This window comes from Phyllostomus hastatus, unplaced genomic scaffold, assembly GCF_019186645.2.
Source record: "Phyllostomus hastatus isolate PE091 unplaced genomic scaffold, TTU_PhHast_1.1 phas_scaffold_1674, whole genome shotgun sequence".
NCBI classification, from domain to species: Eukaryota; Metazoa; Chordata; class Mammalia; order Chiroptera; family Phyllostomidae; genus Phyllostomus; species Phyllostomus hastatus.
The window spans coordinates 18,918,662-18,943,250 of record NW_025334011.1 but is presented as its reverse complement, the minus strand read 5'-3'; the positions used below and the strand labels follow the sequence as shown (position 1 = coordinate 18,943,250).

General features: G+C 36.7%; 1 protein-coding gene across 1 annotated transcript in view; it reads left to right on the top strand.

The window, feature by feature from the left end:
* PLXDC2 (plexin domain containing 2) overlaps positions 1-24,087 on the top strand; it is a 408,905-nt gene extending 384,818 nt beyond the window's left edge. The window contains exon 14 of the mRNA XM_045858118.1: positions 14,582-24,087. Coding sequence (XP_045714074.1) covers positions 14,582-14,698 — 117 coding nt within the window. The 3' untranslated portion in view covers positions 14,699-24,087. The remainder of the gene's footprint in view (positions 1-14,581) is intronic.
* Positions 24,088-24,589: the final 502 nt, after the last annotated feature.

Genomic DNA, 24,589 nt, shown 5'->3' with positions numbered 1-24,589 from the left:
AAGAAAAAAAATATATGATAGATTTTCAAAATGTTAATGCAAGGTAAAGTTCTAGGGTTCTAGCAAAGGTGGATCTCTTAACTGTGTATCATATGCTTTTTGTTTTATATCTGAATTTGTCACACATTATTTTTTCCTTGCTATTTCAAATTTTCCTTGCTGTTAACCTTGAAATGTCTGTGGTTCAGTAGCTTGAAATTGTACTTGAATTTTGAATATGTACACATTTAATAGGGAGAAAATTTGGTGTAGAGTGAGGATAGATAAAGAACATTAAATTTTAGTGAGAAAAGTAATCTCAAAATGTGTAATCAGTAATGTGTGACTATCAAGTTAAAAACACATCATGTTACATGAAGAGCAGGAAGGCATCTCACCTAGGTGGTCGAGCGCATTGTGTATCCCATGGTTGTGGGGGGAAGTGGATCAGCCTCTGACCCATGCAGGAAATGGCAACAAACATTCTGGAAGTGCTTGGAAAATGTTTATAATATTTTTCCATATTTTATTTCATTTATATTTTTAAAATGCAGTTGCTAATATACAACTAATATAATATTATATATATCAAGTATACCACAATAAAGAATTAAAAAAGTAAATGCAATTGCTAATTTATACATGCATACTGTGATTTATGCAATAATTATATATTATATACTGTATAATCATGTGCATAATTTATATATGCACATTCTATATGCACCATTGGGTGCACACAGTACCTAGGCAACGGAGAGGCCAGGATAGGTAAAGCCTGGTCCAGGTATGGAAAGAAGTGGCCTGCCTATGCAGTTGTCTTGGACTATTATGTGAGCAAGGAAAAAACTTTAAGTCATTGAGGAAATTAAGAAAAGATGGATTAGTAATAGATAAAATAGTTACCATCAAGTGGATATAAAGCCACATAAGAAATACATTAAAATCATGAAAACTCAGGGAAAATCATGGGGCTGGGTGTGTTTTGAACAAACAACATAATTGCACGAGAGTTTGTAAAGGAAGAAAAGTATGTAAAAAAGGGATCAGATGGATTAACCATTGAGGATGCTGAGCAAAGCCAAATCAAAGGGAAAATTACGCTATAAATCTATTGATCATGACAACTCCAAATGTAAAAGCAATGAAATTATTGTGGAAAACACTAGAATTATAGGAAGTATTGAGAAAGATACTGTTCATTAAAAAATACTGGGGTACAAAAAAAGATAAGGCAAAAAGATATATTTTAAACAATTATGTTTTTATTTAATTTTTATTTACCAACTATAGAATCTATTTAGCAGAATATATTAAATATTTAGGGTAATTGGAAATTTTAGTTTATGTCTTTTTAAAATGGAATGATTTATTGTATCAGTGGGGCAAATAAGTAACCAGAGTTTGTGAGATTTAAAATGTTTTTCTATTAACTCTGGATTAAGAGGTGGAACTGACTGATGGGTTCCTTAGAGGAACTGACTTAAAGACAAAAGCAGAAAAACTTTATTCATTTTTTTTTAAATTCTTGGTGAAATTTGATAACAGTATGGAAACTTCAGTGGATGGCATATTTGTCTCATTCATTGTTTTTATCCCTGAGGAAAAGCACAATGCTTAGTAAATATTTGTTACATAAATAGGCTCATCTAAAACTACCCAACTGAAACTTTAGTAAACGGAATCACAAAATGATAGATAATTGAAAATGGCAGGAAACTTAAAGAAAAATCAAATGAGTGGCTCACAACTTGCTGTATTGTATGTCTCACCTAAAAAGAATTAAACTCCATTTATCTGAAAAACACATTTGCATGCTTGAAAATATAAACAACTTATTAAATTGCACCATTGATGTTGCAGGATTTGATGCATTCAGACATTTTCAGCTCAAATCTTATTGGAATATTGTAGTCAAGTCATTCATAGTGTATTTTAAATGCATAAAAGTAATGTCATTGATTAAATACAGTCTCTTAAAACACATTGGCATATATTTACCAGTTATAAAGGCTTCTTGGAGGTTGTAAGCTCATGCTAAGTAAAAAACCAGTGTTTGTCTACCTTCTCATTTTACACATGAGAACATGATTGACAAGAGATGGAATGTGATTTGCCTAATGCCTTAGTGTTTGACAATAACAGAACCAGGAACCAGTAAAATATTAGCAGAAAGACGGCAGTGCAAAGAAGGCTGATCTTGTCTAAATTCTAGCTTAGCTTACTAACTTCATGGCTTTTAGTCAATTCCTCATCCTCTCTAAGTAACCCAGCCAGGAATTAAAACCAAATTTGCTGACTCCCAAACAGCCTTCATTTGCACAATGTTAAAAGCACTCTTTTAAAAAAAAATAGTCATTAGTTTCAGCCAAAATTTATTTATTTCCTATCCCTATACCATTTTCTTAAACAAATGTTGGTGAGTTATCCAAATGCTAAAAGGAAGAGAAAAAGAACAAGGAATCTAAATAATTCACAAACCATGTTATCAACCCCTGGCTATAAAACTATAAATTGTGCGATAAAACAGTCAGCTTTTCTATTAATTGTCATATTTCAGACATGTTGTTTTTTAATTACTTTATTTCATTTTTAAAATGTTTAAACATTGGAGTTATTTCCAGGACTATAACCTGGCTCACATAATGGCATTAAAATGGCTATCAGTACTTCTTCATCATTGGATGAACATCTTATGCTGTTAACTAAACTTTCACGGTAATTACATGAATGTTTGTAAAGCACGGTAATGAAGATCGCTGGAGGCCCTACGCGATGACGAAACACTGACATGTGCCACATGTAACATTATATGAAAATATAGCTATCAGTGCATCTGTAGTACCTCTGCAGTTGATTTTCTACAGCACATATTTCTTGACTTTTATTTTTCTGCCATACTAATGCTACCTAGTTCTCCTTCTCAGAAACATAATTTTTTCATTTTAATCCCCAAATTGATTTGACAAGAGATAGTATGTATCCAAAGTTCCAAAATAAATAGATCAAGATTCTCAAATTTTAAAAAGGGACATCATTATGAATATTCATTTTTAATGTAGTACCTTAAATAGGTAAAAGATTTGCTATCAATCGTTTAAATTTTTCTAACACTTTTCATTTCATTTAAACATAGGCAAATTAAACATGTCATAAAATACCAGTCTAATATGTTAGGGTCCAATATGTTAGGTCTATGTTTGCCTTGGTTTGATTGATAAGCATTACTCTAAATCTTCAAATAAATAATGTTCACTCTTGAATTTTATGCAGTAAGGCATTTTATTGACTTGTGTCCTAATCTTGTGATGAAGTGTGGATTAAAGGACACAGCCTTTTAGGGCAGAAAATAGCGGACTACCGTGGTTAAGATCATGGCTAAACAAAAGTTTAATTTGCCAGCTTTTTTGTCTGGCCTCACTAAGAAACACACTGATGCTCAGATACAAGTAACTTTATGAGAATAACCTCTGGAGGAACAAAACCTGCCTCATTGTTGTGTGATGGGTATCGCTTACTCACATTGGACTTTTATTAGAACATTTATGACCTCGGCAGCATTATCTTGTCTTTTAACCAATAGTGAACTGTCCTGTACTCTCATATTCATTGAAAATTACTTTCCCTCAGAGTAAACTGCCTATCTAATAGCTAATTATTATTCTGTGTTAGTAGAAAACAACTACTTGTGGCAATGAGGTTCAAAAAAAGCCAAGTGATATTGCCAAATGCAGTATCAACATTATATTATGAAGAAAAGCTACTGCTTAGGAAGACTAGAAACACTTTTACCACAGGAAATCAACCCAAACTAAGCTCCCATGTATGCATTGCAATTTGGTAGATGTGTTTAATATCACAGAGGGATACAACTAGAGTAAACACTATCCCAGTTTGCCCAGACTGTCTGTCCCAGGTTATGGCTGTGGTCTGATATAAATTGTTAATAGTTGTCCCATTTCCTCTAATACAAGTCACATAGTCACTCTATGTATAATTATATTTTCCAGTTTATTATATATGTGGACATATAGAACATAAAAACTTTAGAGGCCAAGTAGCAACATACAAACTCAATAATAAAACAAACATCAGAGGTATAATCAATGCTGAATAAAGGTACAGTCGAGCACTATGAAATTCCTAGGAAAGAGAGAGAGAGATTAATCAGAGGGGATTTCATTTCAGAGGTATTTGAGCAGAGTATTGAAAGAGTGCTGTGCTGTACCTAAGCAAAGAAGAAGAGGAGATGACATTTCACATGGAAGAAAGGTATATCATTTTGCAAAAACATTAAGTCAAGAAAGAGCAAGATGAATTCACTTACTCAATGATATATTAATATCTATGGACAGATACTGAGAATGCCTTTAACGTAAATGGAGGTTAGATGTGACAGGCATTGACAGGCATATAGAATAAATCCCAAAATCTGGGATTTATTCTATAGGCAGGGATAATCAGTGGTGTAATAAAGAAATAGAATTTGAAAATGGAAAGAGGCTGGAAAAAGCTAAAAGAGTAAAAGAACACGCAGCGCAGAGTTAGAAGGCTTTATCAGTAATTCATGTATGAGGTGATAACTGAGAGCCAAACTAGGGTGTCTGTAGGAGGAATAGAATGGGGCTAATTCAAGAGCCATATGAAAGAAGAGAGAACTCAACAGTTTTCATTTGCATAAAGTGTTGTGTCTGAAAGTACTTGGAATCAATTATCTTTGATTCTCACCTACTTCCCAATGAAGTTTATAAATGTAGGCATTATTATATCTCTCTTCTACACATCAGTAATTGAGATTCCAAGAAATTAAACAACTTCCAAAAATTCCTGCAGATAATTAGTAGTCAAGGTAGGGGCTTTGTCTTGATTCTTTGCATTGAGTGTGTGAGGTGAAGAAGAAAGAAGGAGAGAAGTACAAAATCCGAGCAACTGTGAAATTAAAGTTTCCAGGAGTGGAATTAGAAATGTCAGAAGACAGTTAAGAAATGAAAACAAGGAGTGAGTATTAAGCAGATTTGATTTGAGCTGATGGTCAAATTACATTTGGGCCTCTCAGAAAAAGCACTGAGGAAAAGGAATCGATTAAAGAAAATGATTGAAGTTATAATAGTCGAAGTTGAAACCCAAGAAAACAAAAAGGGATGTTAGGGGAAGAGATAGATTAGAGCATTCATGGCTAAACTTTAGGACACATTCACATTTAGTGTTTATAAACCAGGAAAGGAGGTAAGTTGAAAAGTGGAAAATAAATAGACAAGATGCAAGATAATAAACCATCATAGAAAGCCAGCAAAAGGGATTGAGTCAAGAATGAAGTTTAGGCAGCAGAGTGGCGTGCTCTAGAGAAGTGGCAGAACAAGAGGAAAAAAAGTACTAATGTGACAATAAAATCATTTTTAACCTGCTAGAATGCTTTTTCAAGGGAGGGGACAGGCACCAAATTTAAGGGGGTAAAAAAAATGAGTTTGTAATGTAAAGGTAGTGTATTCAGTCAGACATTCATCAGAGATATAGTCCTGGGGATACAAATGAAAGTCAAATGAAGAGTTTTCCCCATATTGAATGCAGGCATAAGGTAAAGAACCAACAAAATGTTTGTTTCAGGGTACTTGGGAAGAGGAAGAAATGAAGTGACTTCATAGCAAAGACATGATTGAGTAGGAAAAACAATTATGCAACAAAGGAAGAATATCTTTTTATTTCAGATAAGAAGAAAGGATGATACATACAAAGATATTAATGAGGAGAGAGGGCACAGGTTTGGCATCTTCCTAATGGCTTAATCTTCTCTATAATAAAAAATGGGTTTGGAAATACAAAATTGAGGAAGGGCAGCATGGACTGGATGGAGTTAGGGTGTGCCATAAGGATACAATGAGAAAGCGTAATCACTGACTTCCCAATCTGGGGAACCTCAATGTGTGGCTTTTTCCTTCAATGGTTGGGACTCTGTAGGGTCTGGAAGAGGAAAAGGTAGAAGCTGAGGATTTTCACTAAGAATGGTAGAACTTATGCAGGATGGATTGTCAGATATGTGAGGGAACAAAGAATACATTGATTGAACTGGCCTACCATGGCATTCGACATGGCTGGAAGGTGAGTGAAGTCTGAATGAACTGTAGAGAGTAATAAGAAGCAATGTTTCATAATCTGAAGAAGGTTGAGGCAATGCAGTGCCATGAGGTGGCCTGGCCTGGGAGGTGGCTGTTTGAGATGGGGTAGAATGAGCAATACAGAAGAGATGAACATGAATAAACAAACAAAGCACACAAAAGCAGTGGGTGACGTTTTCTAAAAACCTGGAATGAAAAGGTGGTGGCATAGATAAACACAATTCACCTCTTTGCACAACCACATAAAAATTACAGCTAAATTATAGAACAACTATCACTCAGAACTATCAAGTTGAATGGAAGTCTGGCAACTACAGAATTAAAGAAACCACATCCATCCAGACTGGTGCAGAGGGGCAGAGATGCAGAACAGAATGGCCCCACATCTATATGTGGTAGATAAAAATTTAGGAGGGTTATCTTGGGAGCAAGGATTCCCAGCCTCACACCAGGTCCCCCAACCCAGGGTTCCAGTGCCAAGAAGGGAAGTCCCCATAACTTCTGGCTGCAAAACCCAGCAGGGATTGACTCAGTGGAAGACACTTCTGGAGTCCCAAATAGTTCCTCTTAAAGAATCTAATCACAGACTTACTCATAATCATTCCCTCTGAGCTCCAGCACTCGGATAGCAGCTTGAAAGGCACCAGTGGCATACAGGGAGGAACTTCAAATGCTTTCAGCAGATACTTGATATTATATTGAGTAATCAAATCTTTTGTCTGTGTGTTTTTAGCTTGTACTACTGGTTAGCTCCTGTCCAGGCATTTGTATGGAAATGTCTTATTTTACCTAAACATGCTCTAAACGCTTTAAGTTCAGTACTGTGTTTTGTTATACAGGTATGTAAATAGAAATTTTATCAGCTAACCTCGTGCAGTTATTCCCGTATGAATGCACTAATAGTGGCTATCATCGGTCATTTGGGGTTACAAAGTGGCCAATAATGGGCTGAAGTCAAAAGAGGAAAATAGAAAGTCGAGAGGATAGCTTGGCACTCAAGAATCTGGATGCTGTGCCCATTGTTGGGCATAAACCACGAAAAAAGTTCTGTGCAGTTCAACACAAACACTTATTGTGAGTCTCCCTGCGCATACCACTTTACTGGACATGGGAGATCAATGGGAAACCAAGGGCAGGACAGTGGGAGCTATCTGCCCCAAGTGCAGGTAATAAGGGAGTGCACTGTTTGTAGAGAGTGGTAAAATTTTACTAAAACTGTCCAGATTAAGCTTAGCTTTTCATTACCATAGTGTGCCAGAACTTCTAAAGTGAGTTAGAAATTGTGCTTATCTAAGTTCTAAAGAGTTGATGCAGTTACTGTTGAATTTTACTGACAATACATATGTAAACTTCAACTTAGCACAATTTTACTACTTAGCCTTCAGTAAACATTGTCTTCTGCATGGAAGTTAATTCGGAGAACTCCCCATTACACACTTGGCCCTGTCAGTAGACTCGGCTGTGTGCATTCATTTAGAGAATGAGTTCATAAGAGTCTGGAATCCTGTGCACTCGTTTTAGGCTCAGTAGGTAATCTAGCCCATATGGCACTACATATATCTGTGTTAAAACAGTAGATTTAAGATAAAGAATGGGAGCATTGTGGCTGTAAAGATGAAGAAACAAGACTGACTACAATTAGAAACTACTTCAACTCTATTATTACAAACTGCAAAGCATTCTGTGATCCTTCTGGAGTTCATTCATTTGGCAGTATTCCTTCATCTTTTTTACCTTTTTTATTTTTTCAAAATTATGTTAATTCATCCTACTTTTCCTTTTTTGTATGGTAATTTTTTTTATTTGTAATGTTTTTCACTGAAATGGTTATATGTATGAAGTGCAAAACAGGAAGAATTTCTTTTCTGGTCATTTTTTTTTCTGTCTTCATTTCTTCCCTGGTCATTATTATTATTCATTTTTTATGATTATTACAAAAGTAATGTTGTCTTATAGTGGAGGCAGAGGGTGCAAAATAGGTCTTCTCCACATGTCAGAGACCTTCAGTGCACCACTGCCATGCCTAATTCAGAGTCACACAGAATATGACATTTGACCACAGGGCGTAGACAGACACTGTAATACATGTGCACCACATACACAACCACAGTGTGTGCTGAAATAGGACCGAGGATATGGAAGAACTGCCAGGACATGTCTGAGACAGTGCAGGAAAATGCAAGTGACTTCTGATCTATAGCTGAAAAGCCAGAAAGCTTTATTGGAAGTAAGATGAAATAGTGTTTGAATCGGTAAATATGATGAAGTAAGTAGGAATGCAGGTGAGGACAATAAACACAGGCAGAGGCTCAGAATGGGGCATTCTGGGACACAGACATGGAACCAAGAGAAATATGGTTTGACGGTGGTTCTCAACTGTCCCTGTGTATCGGACCAACCTGAAGACTTTTTTAAAAATACCCCTGCTTAGTCCACAGCCAGATATCCTGAATCAGTTGGCCGAGATAGGCCTCAACATCAGTACTCTGTTGGTTGTTGTTGTTGTTGTTGTTGTTGTTGTTGTTGTTTGTTGTTGTTGTTATCTCCCTAGGTGATGTTATTTTCAGTCAGGTCTGAGAACCACCATGAGTGAAAGGCTGTGAAAGAAAACAATGGACATTAAATGTTTGAAATGTATGATTTAAAGATGTTTCTCCCCTCACCCTATGCCCCCCCAAAAAGATGTTTTTTCAGACATTAAAGAATTTGTACTTACTTTAGCAGCCAATGGAGAACCACTGAATTTTTGTTTGGAGAATACTTTAACTTTCAGAAAATCACATAAATCATATGAGGGTTTTGTTAATTCCAGTTTATAGCTATTCTCTACATGCTTTGGGACAATTTTCATCACAGACATGTACCAACTCTGGTTGTGTTAACTGATTCTTCAAAGTCTTACCAGGGCAGTTCTAGAATGAAGGCAACATGCCAATGGCGAGTAGTAACTGTAGGCTGAGAGAGAGGACAGTAAGACAAGAAGAGCGACCAATATCAGATGAGCAGAAGTGTGTAAAGGAACGCCTAGGTCTTTGCACACGAGTTATTGCTTGGGATTCCTGGGCACTCCACAAGACAGATGCGTCCATTTGAATTACTCTTTTTAAGGAAAAAGAGACCTACAATTTATGAAGCAAAGTGGCAAAACCACAAAGAGGAGTAGTTTGTTTTAATTACATTGCAAGTTTGCCTTGGCCAGGGCCCCAAAACGTTGTGTGTCCCTATTGATAAGATTGTCAAATAAAATATAGGACACCAGATAAATTTGAATTTCAAATTAAAAATGAGTAAATTTTAGTATAAATATGTCCTATGCATTATAGTTTTTTAAAAAATTACTCATTGTTTACTTGAAATTCAAATGTAACTGGTGTTCTGTATTTTGCTAAATCTGGCAACCAAGACATACAATTTGTTAAGACTGAAGTAATAGTCAACATAGAATACGGATAATAGACAATAATTGGTATTTAAAGGCATAAAAAAGGAAAAAAATCCCTTTTCATGAATAAACTTTATCAAAACTAAACACAGAAAGATTAGCCCAGCTATACTACATGTGCTCAGTTCCCTTGAAGGTCCACAGGAGATACAAGGAAGGTTAAAGTTCACTACTGTTCCTTTCACTCACTCTTTGAAGAGACCTTAGACAAATCACCATCCTTGCTCTTCAGAGTGTGTTGTGTGGACCAGCAGCATCAGCATCACCAGGGCCTTGTTTGAAATGCAGAGTCCCAACCTCCCCCGACACCTAATAATGAGTCAGCTTGTGCATTTTAACAAGATCCCTTGTGATGTGTATGCACAGTCCAGCTTGAGAAACACAGGTTTAGTTCTGTAGTTCCCAGAAACATGCTCTGAGGAGGTGCAGGATCTGCAGACAGCACTCATGGCCCGGGGAGAGTGTGTGATAGGTGCTCCTCCATCACAATGGAGGGAGACCAACTGTGCAATCCTATTTGGGCTACAAGGTCAGATTTCATTGGAACAAAGGGTCTGTGACTTAAACACTTTTTTCAATGAAAAAATAAAATTTTAAAAAATTATAGTGTAGTTCATTGCATGTTTCAAATGTAGAAACTGAGTAACAAAGAAAACATGACTTTGCCTAAGTCCTGTGCTGGAAATTGACAGATGCTGTTTAAGTCTTCTGATTCCAGCTTCTTTCTACTTCCCCAGTGTTAATTGAAGAAAGCAGCACAAAAACACCAGAAATCTCCAGCCAACTGCTTGTCAAGTGCCCTCATGCACCACAGGTGTCTTCCAGCTGGGCCTTGAATTTCAAAATTGGTGCCTTTTCTTTACACTCATGCCTAGTAACTTCCTTTCAAAGCTCATCTAACCCAACAAAAAGCACTGTCTGCTTTGCTGCCTGAGAAGTCTCCAGCTGCAGTTTTGTGTACACTGCTAACTGAGGGTACCCTGCAGGTTTGTTTATGGATATTTCAGCTAATTATCTTGCCACCGACCACAGAGACAGATTTGGGTGACTGTTCAATTAAGAGTACTGAGGAGTAATTAGGGAGAACACCTGATTGCACAGCCCACTCCAATGCTGACACAGCAATGTGCACATCGACTTCCGAACGTGATTAATCACATAAATAACTCTGCGACATGAAATTGGAGCTCACCCACGCATTACACCCACTAATGTTTTAAGGCATTATTTCCTGAACCTCTGTAATGAATTATAATACATTCTGGTTTGGGTTTTTCAATTTCAGCACACGTTCTGCTCTGTAAGAAACTCATCCTGTGTCCCTATCAGGTTCTGCAGTAATTTGATTAGCTTTTCTAAAAAGAAGACACATTTGGACATGACCAAGCCTTGAGAGAGACATATAAATGCCAGGTTGTGACCACAGCACTTCGTGCCAGAGCCAGACCCCAGGTTTTTAGATCCCTCTGTCCGTGGGATAGAGGCCTCATTAGAGCATCAACATTAAAATTTTTTCTATAAGAACCAAATATTCAGCCATTCCTTCACTGTCATAAGATGGCCCCCATTATTGTCATTTAGAAGAAAATCAGAAGTTGTTAACAGAATCTTATGGAGAAAAATGTCTGTTCTCTTCCTTTCCTTTGTTCTTACTTTCATGTAAATGTGTTTCATTATGTAAATCTCAATAGGAACACACACAAAAAAGAAAAAAAATTTTGAACACCTGAAGATCAACATAGAAAAGCAATTTCAGTTAGGACTAATTTATATAAATTTCCCTTAAATTTAGAAATCTTAAAAGTTTGTGGAGAGAAGCAGGAGGGATAACGATCAGAAGAACCACCATACAGAGTTCTTAATCATTATTTTTTCCACAATACTAAAGTCAATTATCTCAGGCAAGCAGTATAAGGATCCTATGAGTTTCAAGAACAAACCCTTAAATAATATTTTACAAATGAGGAGACAAAGGCTCAAAGAAATCATGTGATTTAAGATCATATAATTGATTTGTGTGATACATGAAAGTATTCTAGAAAGCAAGCATAACTTTGGAAAAGTTGTTGTTCTTTGTTTGGTATCCTTAGGGCTAAGATGGAAATATCAAGGAAATGTAAAAGAATGTAAAATTAGACCAAATGTTTAAAACTGCAGTTGTATGATACTTGTTAGAGTTCATTATGAATTTTAAGATATTATTATTGAAAAGGTCTTTTAATCTAGGCACAAATAAAAGAGTAATCTTGAGTAATTTTTGTAGCTACATGATATCTGTTCTATTTTGTTCAACTACAAAATGTTTATTTGAAACCTGTATCAAATCTTGCTTTTCCATATTTTCCTCACCTGTCCAACCTACACTGAAAATCCCTTTTCTCTGAAATGACTTTATCTTCCATATGAACCAGAAACTATGTTTCTTTGGTCATATGTCCTTCAATACATCTAGCACCTTACTAGATATTTCAAGTGTTTTATAAATAATTTGTGCATTGTCATTGCCCCCAATGATTTCACTTCTAAGAGTTTATAAAAGGAACTAATAAGAGATATGCTTAGGTGAGCAGCAAAGATATTCATTGTAGCATTATTTATATTGTCAAAATATTTGGAAAAGTACCTCAAATATTAAGTTGACTATATAAATCATGATTTAATGAGAAATGATATACACTACAGATGTTTAAAATAATTTTTTTCATGAGTATTTTTCAGTGTGTACTTAAGTGGAAAGTAAAGGAGCTCTTAAAACAGTATGTTCAATGCTTTCATGTTCCTAGAAATGCATGTAAGCGGTGTACACCAATAGTTGAACCAAATTACTCATGAGTGCTAGGATCTCTAGTGATTTTCAATGTTGTTGGGGTACTTCTATGTCTTTTCTACGATGAGTAGTAAAAAATCATGAGAACTTTCTAAGGCTATATAATTCAGAAAATAAGTTAGTATTGTGTTAACAGAGGAAACTTCACTGTCCGTATTTGTGTACTTTACGTTGAGAACCTCTGTGATGAGCTCACCAAGTACATAAGCATTATCATTAATCCTGCAATCTTTCCAACTAAGACAGAGAATTATTAACTTAGTATTTCTGACTTATTAACAGAATACTGAAGTTGATAATGTTATAGTTTTAAGGATGAAACAAAAATGGAACTACGTTCACAAATTTCAGATGAGCTATACACAACCCACTGAATGTTAAGAACTAGTTCTACAGTGGGGAAAATTAACTTTGGAAATAGATAAACCTTGTGTTAAATCTTGGCTCTGCCAGTTGCTAACTTCACAGGTTTGAGCAAAATGTAAGTGACTGGGTTGTACAGATCAAATGAGGTCCTTTATATAAGACACCTAATAAGCAGGAAATACTGTTAGAACTTAGCAAAATATAATTTTCACAAGCATCATCATCAATATTCTTGTCATCTGTGCCTCTTGTTAATGAAAAGTCACCTGTAGCTTTACGTGTCTTTACGTGCTGGGCTGTACTAGCGCTGGTTCACACGGCTACACTTGCCAGCTCGGACCCACGCCCAGGTGAGCCTCGTAACGGCGGGGATTTGGAGCAAGACGTAGTTGTGCTGCTCGACTCGGAGAAGGCCTAGGGCAGTTGTGGCTTCAGAAGCCCCCTTGTAAAGTTACTGAAACCAGAGTGGGGTTATAGATAGTGAGTACAATGACGTGTTAGTGTTTTCCCACAAACAGGAGTGACCATCTCTACAGGTCCATCTCCCGAAAAGTGCTTTGTATATTTCCATTGATGACGATTTTCAGTTCCAACAAAGACACTATTTTGCTGCCTAGCTCTTAGTTTTAACTTGTTCTCTTGGAAAATAAGGATAATTCAGTTCCACTTAACTCATGGAATTTAATTGGCTATTACATATAAAGTATTCTGACCACATAATGTTACATAGACAGCACATGATGTTATTAGAAGGCAGAATGTAATTACCTTATTGGTATTTTCTCAGAAAGTAGGGCTGATACTCATTCTTACCTGATTGGAAAATTCTTCTACAGCCAATAATCGTTGACGCTGGAATGTAATTAGCAAATCTAGAAAGTGGCCAAATGCCAGGATATCTACACTGATATTTAATGTTTTTCACTTTAAAATTCCTTAGATAGAAATAAACTTCCTTCAATACTTAATACCTTATTTACTCCAAAACTGCAGGCAGTCTAATCAGTGGAGTAACAGTTTCTAGTGTCATTGTGACCATGAAGTACATGTTAGTGTGTCTGGTGCCATAACTTGATGATTCACTTCTATTTGTGAATCACCGAGGGCTTGTTTGACAGAGGGCATGCCAGGGAGAAATGCACTCCTCTGTCGATATAGATAACCTGCATTTTAGGACTTGTGTCTATATGTGCAGTGATTTGGTTCATAGGGTCAAGCTGGTTTGCATCCTCTGATGTTAGATTCAGTTTTCAGGGCATGATGGCTGTTAATTTTGAAGCACAAAAAGTCATATATGTAAAGTCTTAGCTTAACAAATAATTTCTTAAGACATTAGGTGGTTTTTCTTTTAGTTTATTTGCTAGAAAAATCTAGCACTTCCTTTGAAATACACCTCTAAGTACCCTGCAGAATTTCATGGCCTTATGTTTTGAGTGAATTAATGAATAAAGGGAAGTGATGCCACTATTGACTCCTAGAGAAAAGAGTCAGCAGCTACATATTAAAAAGACTTCTGTTTTATTACAGTTCATTTTTGCCTAGTAATATTTGGGCATGTACGGAATCTTGAAGACATAAATGTGCATAAGCCATAAAACTTGCCTTTGCAAAGTTCAGTCCCACGGGGGCAGGTATGGCAAATGGACTGTCACCTAAAAGACGCTGAGGGTGCCACAATGGACAGCCAGGCATGGGGCTGTGTGGGTGTGTAATTCCAACTGTGGTGGGAATAAGAGATAATTTTACATGTCACTAAATTTAATTCAGAAGTTAATTAAAATATTTGACAGATATATTTTTCTCCCGATGAGATCATCACCTTGGTGTTCATTATTTTTTCATCTTCTCTTTCAGAGACGCCCAAGCAGATGGCCTGCGATGAAGTTTCGAAGAGGTTCTGGCCATCCTGCCTATGCGGAAGTTGAACCAATGGGAGAGAAGGAAGGTTTTATTGTATCAGAGCAGTGCTAAGATTTCTAGGACAGAACAGCACCAGTGCTGGTTTACAGGTGTTAAGACTAAAATTTTGCCTATACCATTCAGACAAACACACACACACACGCACACACACACACACACACACACACACACAGGAGCCCTAAGCTACTGTAACCTGAAGAAAACAAAATTTTGGGACATGCTCCGCCCAGGAAAGGTACAAGAAAAACTAAAACTTACCCAAGATACTATTTCCACTGAACACAGAATTCCCTAGTGGGGTGGCATCTGTAGTTCACTCAGAATATCTCCTGTGGACTTATCAGAATTATGACAAGATTACAGTGCTATTGGCTTAGGTGCAGGGTTGCAAAGGGATCGAGAAAAAATACTAATAACAAAATGTAGCTCACAAGGGATCTACACCTTTGATTCAAATATTCTTCTCTGATGTCTCAAAGATAACTGTGTTCAAAAGCCTGAACCCTTTCACTCAAAAGAGCAATGATGAATGTTTCAAGACTGCTGAGAAAAATAGTTCATGAAGGAACAAAAACAAACACAAAATAAGAGATTTTCTATCTTTTCATCAGACGTGTGGCCAAAGGATTGTGGTTTTCTGGTCTAGATCTACCTGTTCCAACAAATTCATTACTTTATAGGATGAATCTTTGATCTGCACAGGAAGTTTAAACTATGCTTCCCCCTTTCTTGTTAATGAATGCCCTTTCTATGATCTGTAACAGAATTTTCAAACTTTTAGCCAAGGTTTAGGAAGGAGGGAGTAGCAAATGAGGCTTTCCATTCTCGCTCCTCAGAATAAAACTTCAGATTCGTTTTATGAAGCGTGAAGTCCTATGAAGCCACATTTGCTCTTGGCTGAAGGAAACAAAAGGATGAATAGCTCCATTGCCATTTTTGAAACAAAAATGTTAAGGGATTCTAAGTCTATGGGTATATTTTTACTTTTTGCCATTTCAGTACTAAAGGCCCATTTCATTGTCGATTCCTTTTGAAGAAGCCGTTCAAATCAGCCTATCCCTGGTGATAAAAAGAAGGAAAGAACCCTGCTGAATCATCCCATAATTTTCTTTAAAGCACATAGTAGTTACATAAATATATATATAAATATATTTTTGTTTATAACTAACACAAGGCAGGCTCTTGTGACTCTACGAGTGCATTTTGTCATCGAGACAAAACAAATGCAAGGAGCATTACTGCATACTTCCATGGAGTTGTAAAATAATCCTTAATATTAGAATATTTTTATGTCACTTAGCAAAAGTGGCTCAATTGGTTGCAGTGCAGATCATTTTCCTGCCTATTTGAGCCACCCTTTTGTTCATATCAACCCCTCCCTCCCCGGCTAAATAGAGCAGATGCCAAAAGCTCTTTCAATGAGCCGTCATTTGCCCTATAATGAAAATCCAGATTTTGAAATTTCCCCCTGAACGAAGATAGAAAAGAAATTCGTTTGAGGAGGAAAGTGGTTAATATATATACCGAGCTCCTAATGTTTAAAATTCAGGTACTATGTGTACAATTTCACTAACATCTTAACCCATGAAACTTACATCCTGTGCCAAGAAGCTGTTGGTTTTTGTAGGGTACAGTGTCTACCATTTGCAGATTCGGGTATTAAGAAGCAGAGATGTCTTCAACAGCACTTTACTAACAGCGTAGCATCTCTACACAGTGTTTAGGGTGAATGACATCAGTTTACTAACAGTATCATATGTATATTCACACTTGTCTAACATAAACTAGTGCCATTTTCCATCATATATATTTTGCTTTACATTTTTAAGTACCTGGTGAAGGTGGTAATTATTTCCCTAATCTACTTAGTTAAAAATTGCAAGAAAAAAAAATGACAAGCAAGGTGATTAAAGTATGTGATGACAATCTCTCTGCCGTAGCTTTGTTCAGTTTATATGATGTATCCCAACTTGCTTTTTTGTGGAGTAGGTTTGATCAGATAGAGATAACCAAATGACTTGCCAATGTAACTGGTGCAACTGGTATTCTACAAAGACATAAGGGACACATAGACGATTCCTTTTAGGATAAGATGATGCTTCTTTCACTAGCTCTTGTGGTAGGTGTGGCTTCTAATCGCAGTTGATTGACAGTTATATGAATCCTATCTATATATACAACTTCTTACACAATTCTTTGAAGCAGGAATGTTATCTTTATACCCTCCCATCTTCCACTTTTGATTCAAAAGAATTGGCAATTTTGTAGAAAAACATAAAAGCTTCTAAATTGTTCAGTGAACTAAAGCACCAAGTGATAGGGACAACTTTCTGGAAGGAAAAGGGCTGCTGAAGTGTGGGGAAGCTTCCTAACATAACTAGGAGTTAAAGGTGGTAAGATGTTTCTACTGTATATGGATCTTTTAGTGGTAAGGGAAAGGCTGGCTGAATCCCTTTTTTCATGCAACTTTCATTTTATTGTATGCATCTCTGTTATGTTCTTGGTGCCCATTTATTGAAAAAGAAGAGCAAGCATACACAATGTTTCTGGAAATTCAGAATAGATGCTGATGCTTTGAACTTCACATATATTATGTATTAGAAGGAGCACATCTGTACATTGCTTAATAAACTATGAACATAGAGAGAGAATAACAATTTTAAAAATTGAGAATAGCAAGGTAGCACATACAAACTTCTGGAGAAATCAGGTAAATAGTTCTATACAGGAAGTTAGCTATTTCATCTTAATTGTTTGTAAAAACTATATTCAATGATTAGATAAAAGTATTAAAAGTCAAGAAAAATATCTTAAGCCAACCAGATATCTGTGATCACAATGTTGGTTTGTTTATGAATGATTTGTACTTCAGGATATACTAATAAATAGAAAACTAAAGATAAACAATAACCTACAATTAACCCCCAATTATTATTTTAGTTTGAGATACATAGGGTATTTGATAACCTGTCACTTGTAGCTTCTAGAGTTAGTGTGTCCAATATTATATCCAGTAGCCAAATGGTTATTTAAATCTACATTAATTAACATTAAATAAAATTCAGTTCTTCAGTCACACTAGCCACATTCAAGTGCTTAGTAGCCACATGTGGCTTGTGGCTACCATATTGGACAACACAGAACATTCCCATCATCACAGAAAATTTTATTAAGTGGTACTATAGAAGTCTTTCGTTTCATTTCCCTCCCCTTGAAGAGAAAGGAGAAGGCGGAGAAAGAGAAGATTTAGTAGTTCTTAGCTGTATTTAAGAATTTGGATCTCAGAAAGGCACAATGGAATAATGAAAAAAGACAGCCAACCCAGCTTTGAGTCTCCACCGTTATTTTGACAAATTCACTTTAATCTCCATGAGTCGCCGTTTGCACTCTGAGAAAATAAAACCATTTTTCCCTATATTCCTTTAAAGATTTTTTTATGCAGATTAACTAAATGTACAAATGCACTTACTTTAAAAACCTGATGTCAGTGCAACCCAAATAAAGCACAGCTGCTGGTACAGTACCAGCACGCATTTGCATCCGGGGGGAAAATGTCCACCAGTCCACACAGCATTCAAAGACAGTCAGATCAAACACATTTCTTGAGAGACTGCCAAAACAGGATACAGTCAAACCAAACAGCAAACTTGCTTAAGTTTCTTTTCCCTCATCTCAATATTTTGTGTTTCTATTTCATCTGTGTGACATCTCTCCCAGCTATCCATCCTCTCCCACACCAAAGTCCCCTGGGTTCACCCTTCAGCTGGCTCTATTCTTTATTATGTAGTCACTTAGCCTCTCTGGTTTCTTCTGATTCCCCAGTTTATTCTCCACAGCAAAGGGAGGCCCAGAAGCTGACCAGCTGGCTTCTTTTTAGAAGGAAATACCTCAAACACAAATACCTTTAAATATTTAGTTTATCCCTGTAACACAAATGTAAGGAGCTGTCACATTAAAATATAAATGTGTGGAACTTAATTGTAAAAAATTTACAAATGAAAACTATATAAAATGAATAAAATTAATTTAAATTATGCTAATATACAGATAACATATATTCTCGGATTAGTATAATGTATTAAGGTTTGGCAAAAAAAAATCTTATGTTATTTCCTCATTCTAAAAGAATATAAATTTGGTGATGCCCCTAGGGTCTGTTGTACATTTGAGGAAAAGTTTTCCAAGAACCCATGTTGTGGTTCAAGACACTTCCGTTCTGTGATAAGAAATGAATATTTAAATAAGACTAACTGAGAAATAGAGCCTGTGGTTATGATTTCTTCCTCCTGTGAAATCTTATTTTGCTTTGCATTCCATCGGACATTTTTCAGGTATTTTATTGCGATGTGCTCTACTAATTCCAAAAGTTGCTCTTGCTTTTTCTTTCCCATCCCTGCCCCAACTCTTGGCTTCAGCATCCGTATACCAGAATCATGGGACGCCATCTAATTCAACTTCTTGTTTTCACAGACCAGAAAATTGAGGCCTGCTGAGAAAAGTAATTTTCCCATTGTCTGAAGTAGGTCTTGAACACTCCTGTCAGGTTATTTCTGTTCTAATTTTCCTGCCTACACCCCTTTGTCAGCACATGAGGCCAGCCAAGCAGCTCAGCAGGCACAGTCCGTCTCAGAGCTAGCTTTGTTCCGTTTGCCTGTCTACTCTGCCCTGCAGGACAGTGGACCAATCTTCCTCTATCATATCGCTGTCTCAAGAATGGTGCCATTTTCATAATCACCAGTAATTTCAAGTTCTAGTTATTACAGGGTTTTTATTCGCTTCTTAAACTTTCTGAACTTTATTGCCCTAAGAAGGCTTTGTTAAGCAGATACGAGCTCTGTGGGATTACCTCTTACATATATAGTAATATTCCATTGTGTTTGCAGAGTACTTTGACTCATTCCTGTAATTGTTTATTCATTCAACCACTCAATCAACTTAAATATTTATTGAGCACCTACAGGAACCAAGCTCCTGTACTAGATCTGTAGTATATGAGTATAGTAATAAATACAAGTAGTGAGAGATCAGGCATGCCACTGATAATTGTAGTATGGCGAATCCCCAAACACAATTTGGCAAGTAGCTGTGATCAATATTATTACCCTATCTTATTTCCAATTCCAATTTTCTATTCTACTTAGATAAGGAATTATCGAGAATTTTCCCAAAGAATGTTTCTGAAATGTGGTACATCAATGCATGCACATCTGTACTGTTTGCTCTATTTCAAATGCTCTCTTAATTGCATTGATGAGAAAAGTTACTCATTCAAAGTTGTCCCAGACCCTGGAGGACTTTTCAAGCCACTTGAATTCTTTTTGACTAAATATAATAGTTCACTTTTTGCACCAATATTTCTGTTGTGCCTTTGTGAATTATTAACATTATAATTTTAAGGTATTCCAGAAGCACCAGTGTATCAAAGAAGCATTTGCACTTTAGGCATGTGTGGTTGTTTGTCATTTATTAGACTGTCTCAGGTGTTCTCAACCTCAGCACTACTGACATTTTGGGGCCCATTATTCTTTGTTGGGGAGTGGAGCTGCAAACTGTCCTGTGCATTTGGCTGTTTCCAAGTTTCTACTTCTGCTAACTGTATGCCAAAAATTCTGTCTCCTCTCTCTCTCTTTCTCTTTCTCTCTATCTTTCACACACACACACACACACACAAAACACACAATCTAGTTATGACAACTAATGTCCCCTAGGGTGGGATTCGGAAATCTACTGGATTAGCTAGTAAGCTTCATTTTTATCATAGATAGGTTTTTATTTACAACAAGACTGGAATCATAAACTCTTTGCATTAAAAAGGATTGTAAAAAGTCAGTAATTCAGACACAATCCAATATCATCCTTATCTATTGCTCCATCTTTCAGTTCTACAAATTTACTGAGCGAAGATGTAAAGATTGGTAATCTCTAGAAACTTGGGAATTGACTTTTTAGTAGCTAGTGATCAGGCTGTTCGGCAGTTGGGCTTGCTGGTGTAGCAGCTGCTGCAGTGGTATTCACTTCAGTTTGTAGACTTGGCTTCACAAAACTTCAGTGTCTCAGAGACTGCTTTAAGGAGTTTACTCCTGGTCACGTCACACATCTACAAATCTTGTTCCTTCATCTTTACGTTCAAAATGTGCAGAGAAGTTGAAGTTTGGTGCTTCTAATTTTAAGTGTATCTGGTGAATTTTCTATTTCTGATACTGATTGTTTTTTATTGTCTCTCTATGGGGAAAAAATTTTAAAACCTTTTCACTATCCCGAGTAATTGAAAATTGGAAGTTTCAGATCAAGCCAAAGTTTCTACTGATCTGATGTGCCTTATGTCAGTTTTCCTGTAGGGTTAGTGATTTCCTATGGATAACTCTGAATCCATCCATTAGTGCTTGTGTCTTTTCTACACCAATTAAAACACTTGGTGAAGTTCTACAAAGCCTGCCTCTTAAGAATAGTCCCAAAATTAACAGCAACCCCTCCACTGGCCTATCAGGTCTCCCTGTATTCCTTTGCTGAAAGCCCAACCCAGACTCTGAAAGCACTCATAATTATGGACTACAAGTCACTAGTATGGATACACAATTGAAAGCCTGGACTACAAAGTCAAAGCGTATAGAATATTGACAAGCACACCCAGAGTGAGCTCTCATAAGACAGTTGCAGAAATCAGAAAACCATAACATAGAGGGCCTCAAGTATGCATATAATTTTCTACTCTGCTACTGTCATGTCAGACAGTATGGTATTACTTAACATTTTGATTAAGTGGATCTTCAATTTCAACTTAAATTATAATAGAATAGCCTAATTATTGCCTCACATAACTTTTAATCCATTTAGTGCCCTCTGTTCTCACATTGATTATTGAAAAGAAGTAAGATGATAATTATGAAAATAAAGTTATATAATTTCTTAAGTCATTTCTCCATAGAAGTTTATGGAATACATCATCATTTGCTGCTTAATGTTAATTCTTGTTCATTTCCAGATCATTATTCACACTATAAGAGTCAATGTTACTTTAAACCCAGAATAAAAAGTTGGGAAAAAAACAATGCAAATCATATGCTGGTACTCATCCTTTTCTAATTTCTAAGATTTATAAACATTTGAGAATTACTAAAAAAAAATTCTCTCCTAACGAAATACAGTGAAAGTGTTGACATGGCAGATAGTGACATGTTAATTTTGAAGCACATCCTCTCTTTTCTCAAGCATTACAAAAAATTATGTCACTTACTCATCATGCAGCTATAAGCCTTTTGTGCCTACAGAATAGACACATAGAATGAAACTAATTTTAGAAGTTTGTATGTGGGGAAAGATAAACATAAGAGTGGGTGGATGGGAATGATTCACAGAAAAAATAAAGATCAAAATATGCTATCAGGCAGAGGTTTTAATTTTCTCTGAGCAATGTGCAAATAAATATTCCAGTAGGATCAGCTCAAAGTTAGGTCATTCAGATAGTGGGACACAAATCCTGCAAATCATGCTAGAAACACGTGACATAAAGAAAGTAAAGGATGCCCCCAATTAATCAAAAACTTGGGCATCGTCCACCTGTTCCTCTCCTAGAGCACTGATCCTAAATCACTGAGGCCTTTGTTGTAGGGACCTGGGTTACTTATGGTCAGGTAATGACCAAAAAGAGACTTCCCATTCATCTTCCTGTGACTTACAAACCACATTCTTTGGTTTCCTCATACCAGAGACCACGTGGGAGCCACAACACACAGGCAATTTTAAAAAAAAAAGTAATTTTTTTAAGGAAAAGATAAGAAAGGGCACTTTCAACTGTGGACCCATAGCAGGATCTCCGTGAAGTCTGACCATCTCAGGGCAGACTCCAGGACTATTGTCTAGACATAGTAGTGGAATTTGTGATCATTTTAACAGTGTTTGAACAAAAACATGCTCAGATTGTCATATTTGTAGCAGGGCAATAAAATCTCAAATTAAGTGTCCTCTACCAGGCTACTTGGAAAATACCATTAAGTAAAATCAGAGCTTCCCTTGCTAAGAAATGTTAAAAATCACTTTAGGGAAATAAATTAAGTTTCTCTGGACAGACATTTTGTATGTATTATCACTAAATCTCAGGGCCCTAGCTGAGAGGGGAAAGTCTTTCACAGGTTGGTCAAAACAAATCTTTCACTTGCTTCATTTGAGGCATTTGGGCAGTGCCTGGGAAGTACACTATTTTCAGAGGGAAAAAGAGACAGCCTTTTTTGCATGCCAGCTGGGATCATGGGAACTCCCAATGCCAGGAATTTACTACTGTTTCTGGTAACTCTGCTTGTAGCAATTTGAAACGTTGAAGTGTGAAAGGAGAAGCTGGGCACCCGGGGGCTGTCTGTGTTTTATGCCAGTTGCACCAGCACACAGAATATTTGTAAATGCATTTCGAAGTGGGTATAATTGTAGCCTTTGTCAGAATCACAAAGCCCACTGTGGTGCTGCTGAGAGAGAACACTGGGGGGAAATCTGACCCTCTGAACCCAGTCAACCTCAAACAAGGGAGGAGGACTGTGTGGGTGAGCACAGCACATAGCAGGTTTGTTTCTCACTCTTTTCCAAAGCACAGTCCGTCCATCAAATCAAGGACGTGTCTTTCAGGCGAAGGTTAATTTTGCGGAAGTTTTCCAAAACTTCATTTACTACAGGGTTTGGAAAACGGAGTATTTTGCATTTAGTCCAGTCCTCTGGGCGTCGTGTCTGCTTCCTCGGCCATGTTAATCAGACGTTCTGGGCTGCACTCTCTCAGGCAGAGAATAACATCTTCATACTCCACGATGACCTCATGCTTGATGTACCTGAACCTGCAAATGTAAAAATGATTGTATCTGATTTTGCACTAAATGGTGTCTGATAGCAGAAGAGATGTGATCTTTATTGAAATCTACTGTTTAAATTCAGTAATTCAGATGCTACATACTTCTGCAAGTTTCTTGCTTCTTTTCACTGTAAGAATAATTATCTAAGTTTGAATGTATTTCCTTACAGCTCATCAATTTACCATCTCTCTTTTACCTGGAGATCCTATGATTGCAATAATTCATTAAAGGTTTCCTCACACAGCTTCTTAAACCAAGTGTTTCTATAATTCTTCTGGTTCTGCTTACAGTATGTGGGAAATCTTTTTTTTTTTTTCTTCTTCTGAGTAATGAGTTTGTAAGAAAGCCAGTGTATCTATCGACTGCCATGGTGACATAATTCATCTTTAAAGGTCTGGAGGCGGGTGGTAGCCAAATGTTACCTGTGTTCTCTCTGTTGAATGCTAGTTTCAGGATTAAATCACGTTTGATTTTGGTTTTCACTTTCAGTTAAAGTCAACAAATTTGGGATCTTAGAAGGCGGAGAAGGGAACAATTTGTGTAATACTGCTGTCATATTTAACTACATATTAAAAACAATAAATGATCATTTTGTTTTAATTTCTTAAATATGTTTACCCTTGTCTTTCAACATACTCTGTTTCCTTTCCACTGTTAGCCTTAGAGACATTTCACCTGTTGTGGGAGAAAAGTCAACAAAGTGTCCAGAACCACAAGCTAGTGACAAAAATCCTTTTTCTTCTAAACCTGCCCTAGTTTGGGGACTGATCCCAACTAGCAGGAACTGTAGAGAGTAAAGGGCCCAGAACAGCATAGATGCTGCTGCGTGGAGGCTTGGCCCCTACCCACAACCCACAGAGCCCACATGTTGAGTTCTTCTAGGTCAGAGAGGTGGGGTTTTAGCGGCCACCTTTAATCCAACTACTAGAAGTCAAGGAGTTTCAGTTCAGCTCTTGCCTCTGTCACTAGTCCTGGTTTATGAGCTCTAATAACTCTCCAAGTGAGTTACTGAAGTTTCTCAAATATTCCATCCCCTTTCCCAAACTGGAAATGATGGTACCTGTTTCTCAGGGGCTTTTGGGTATGCATCTCAGCTAATTTTTGTACAAGG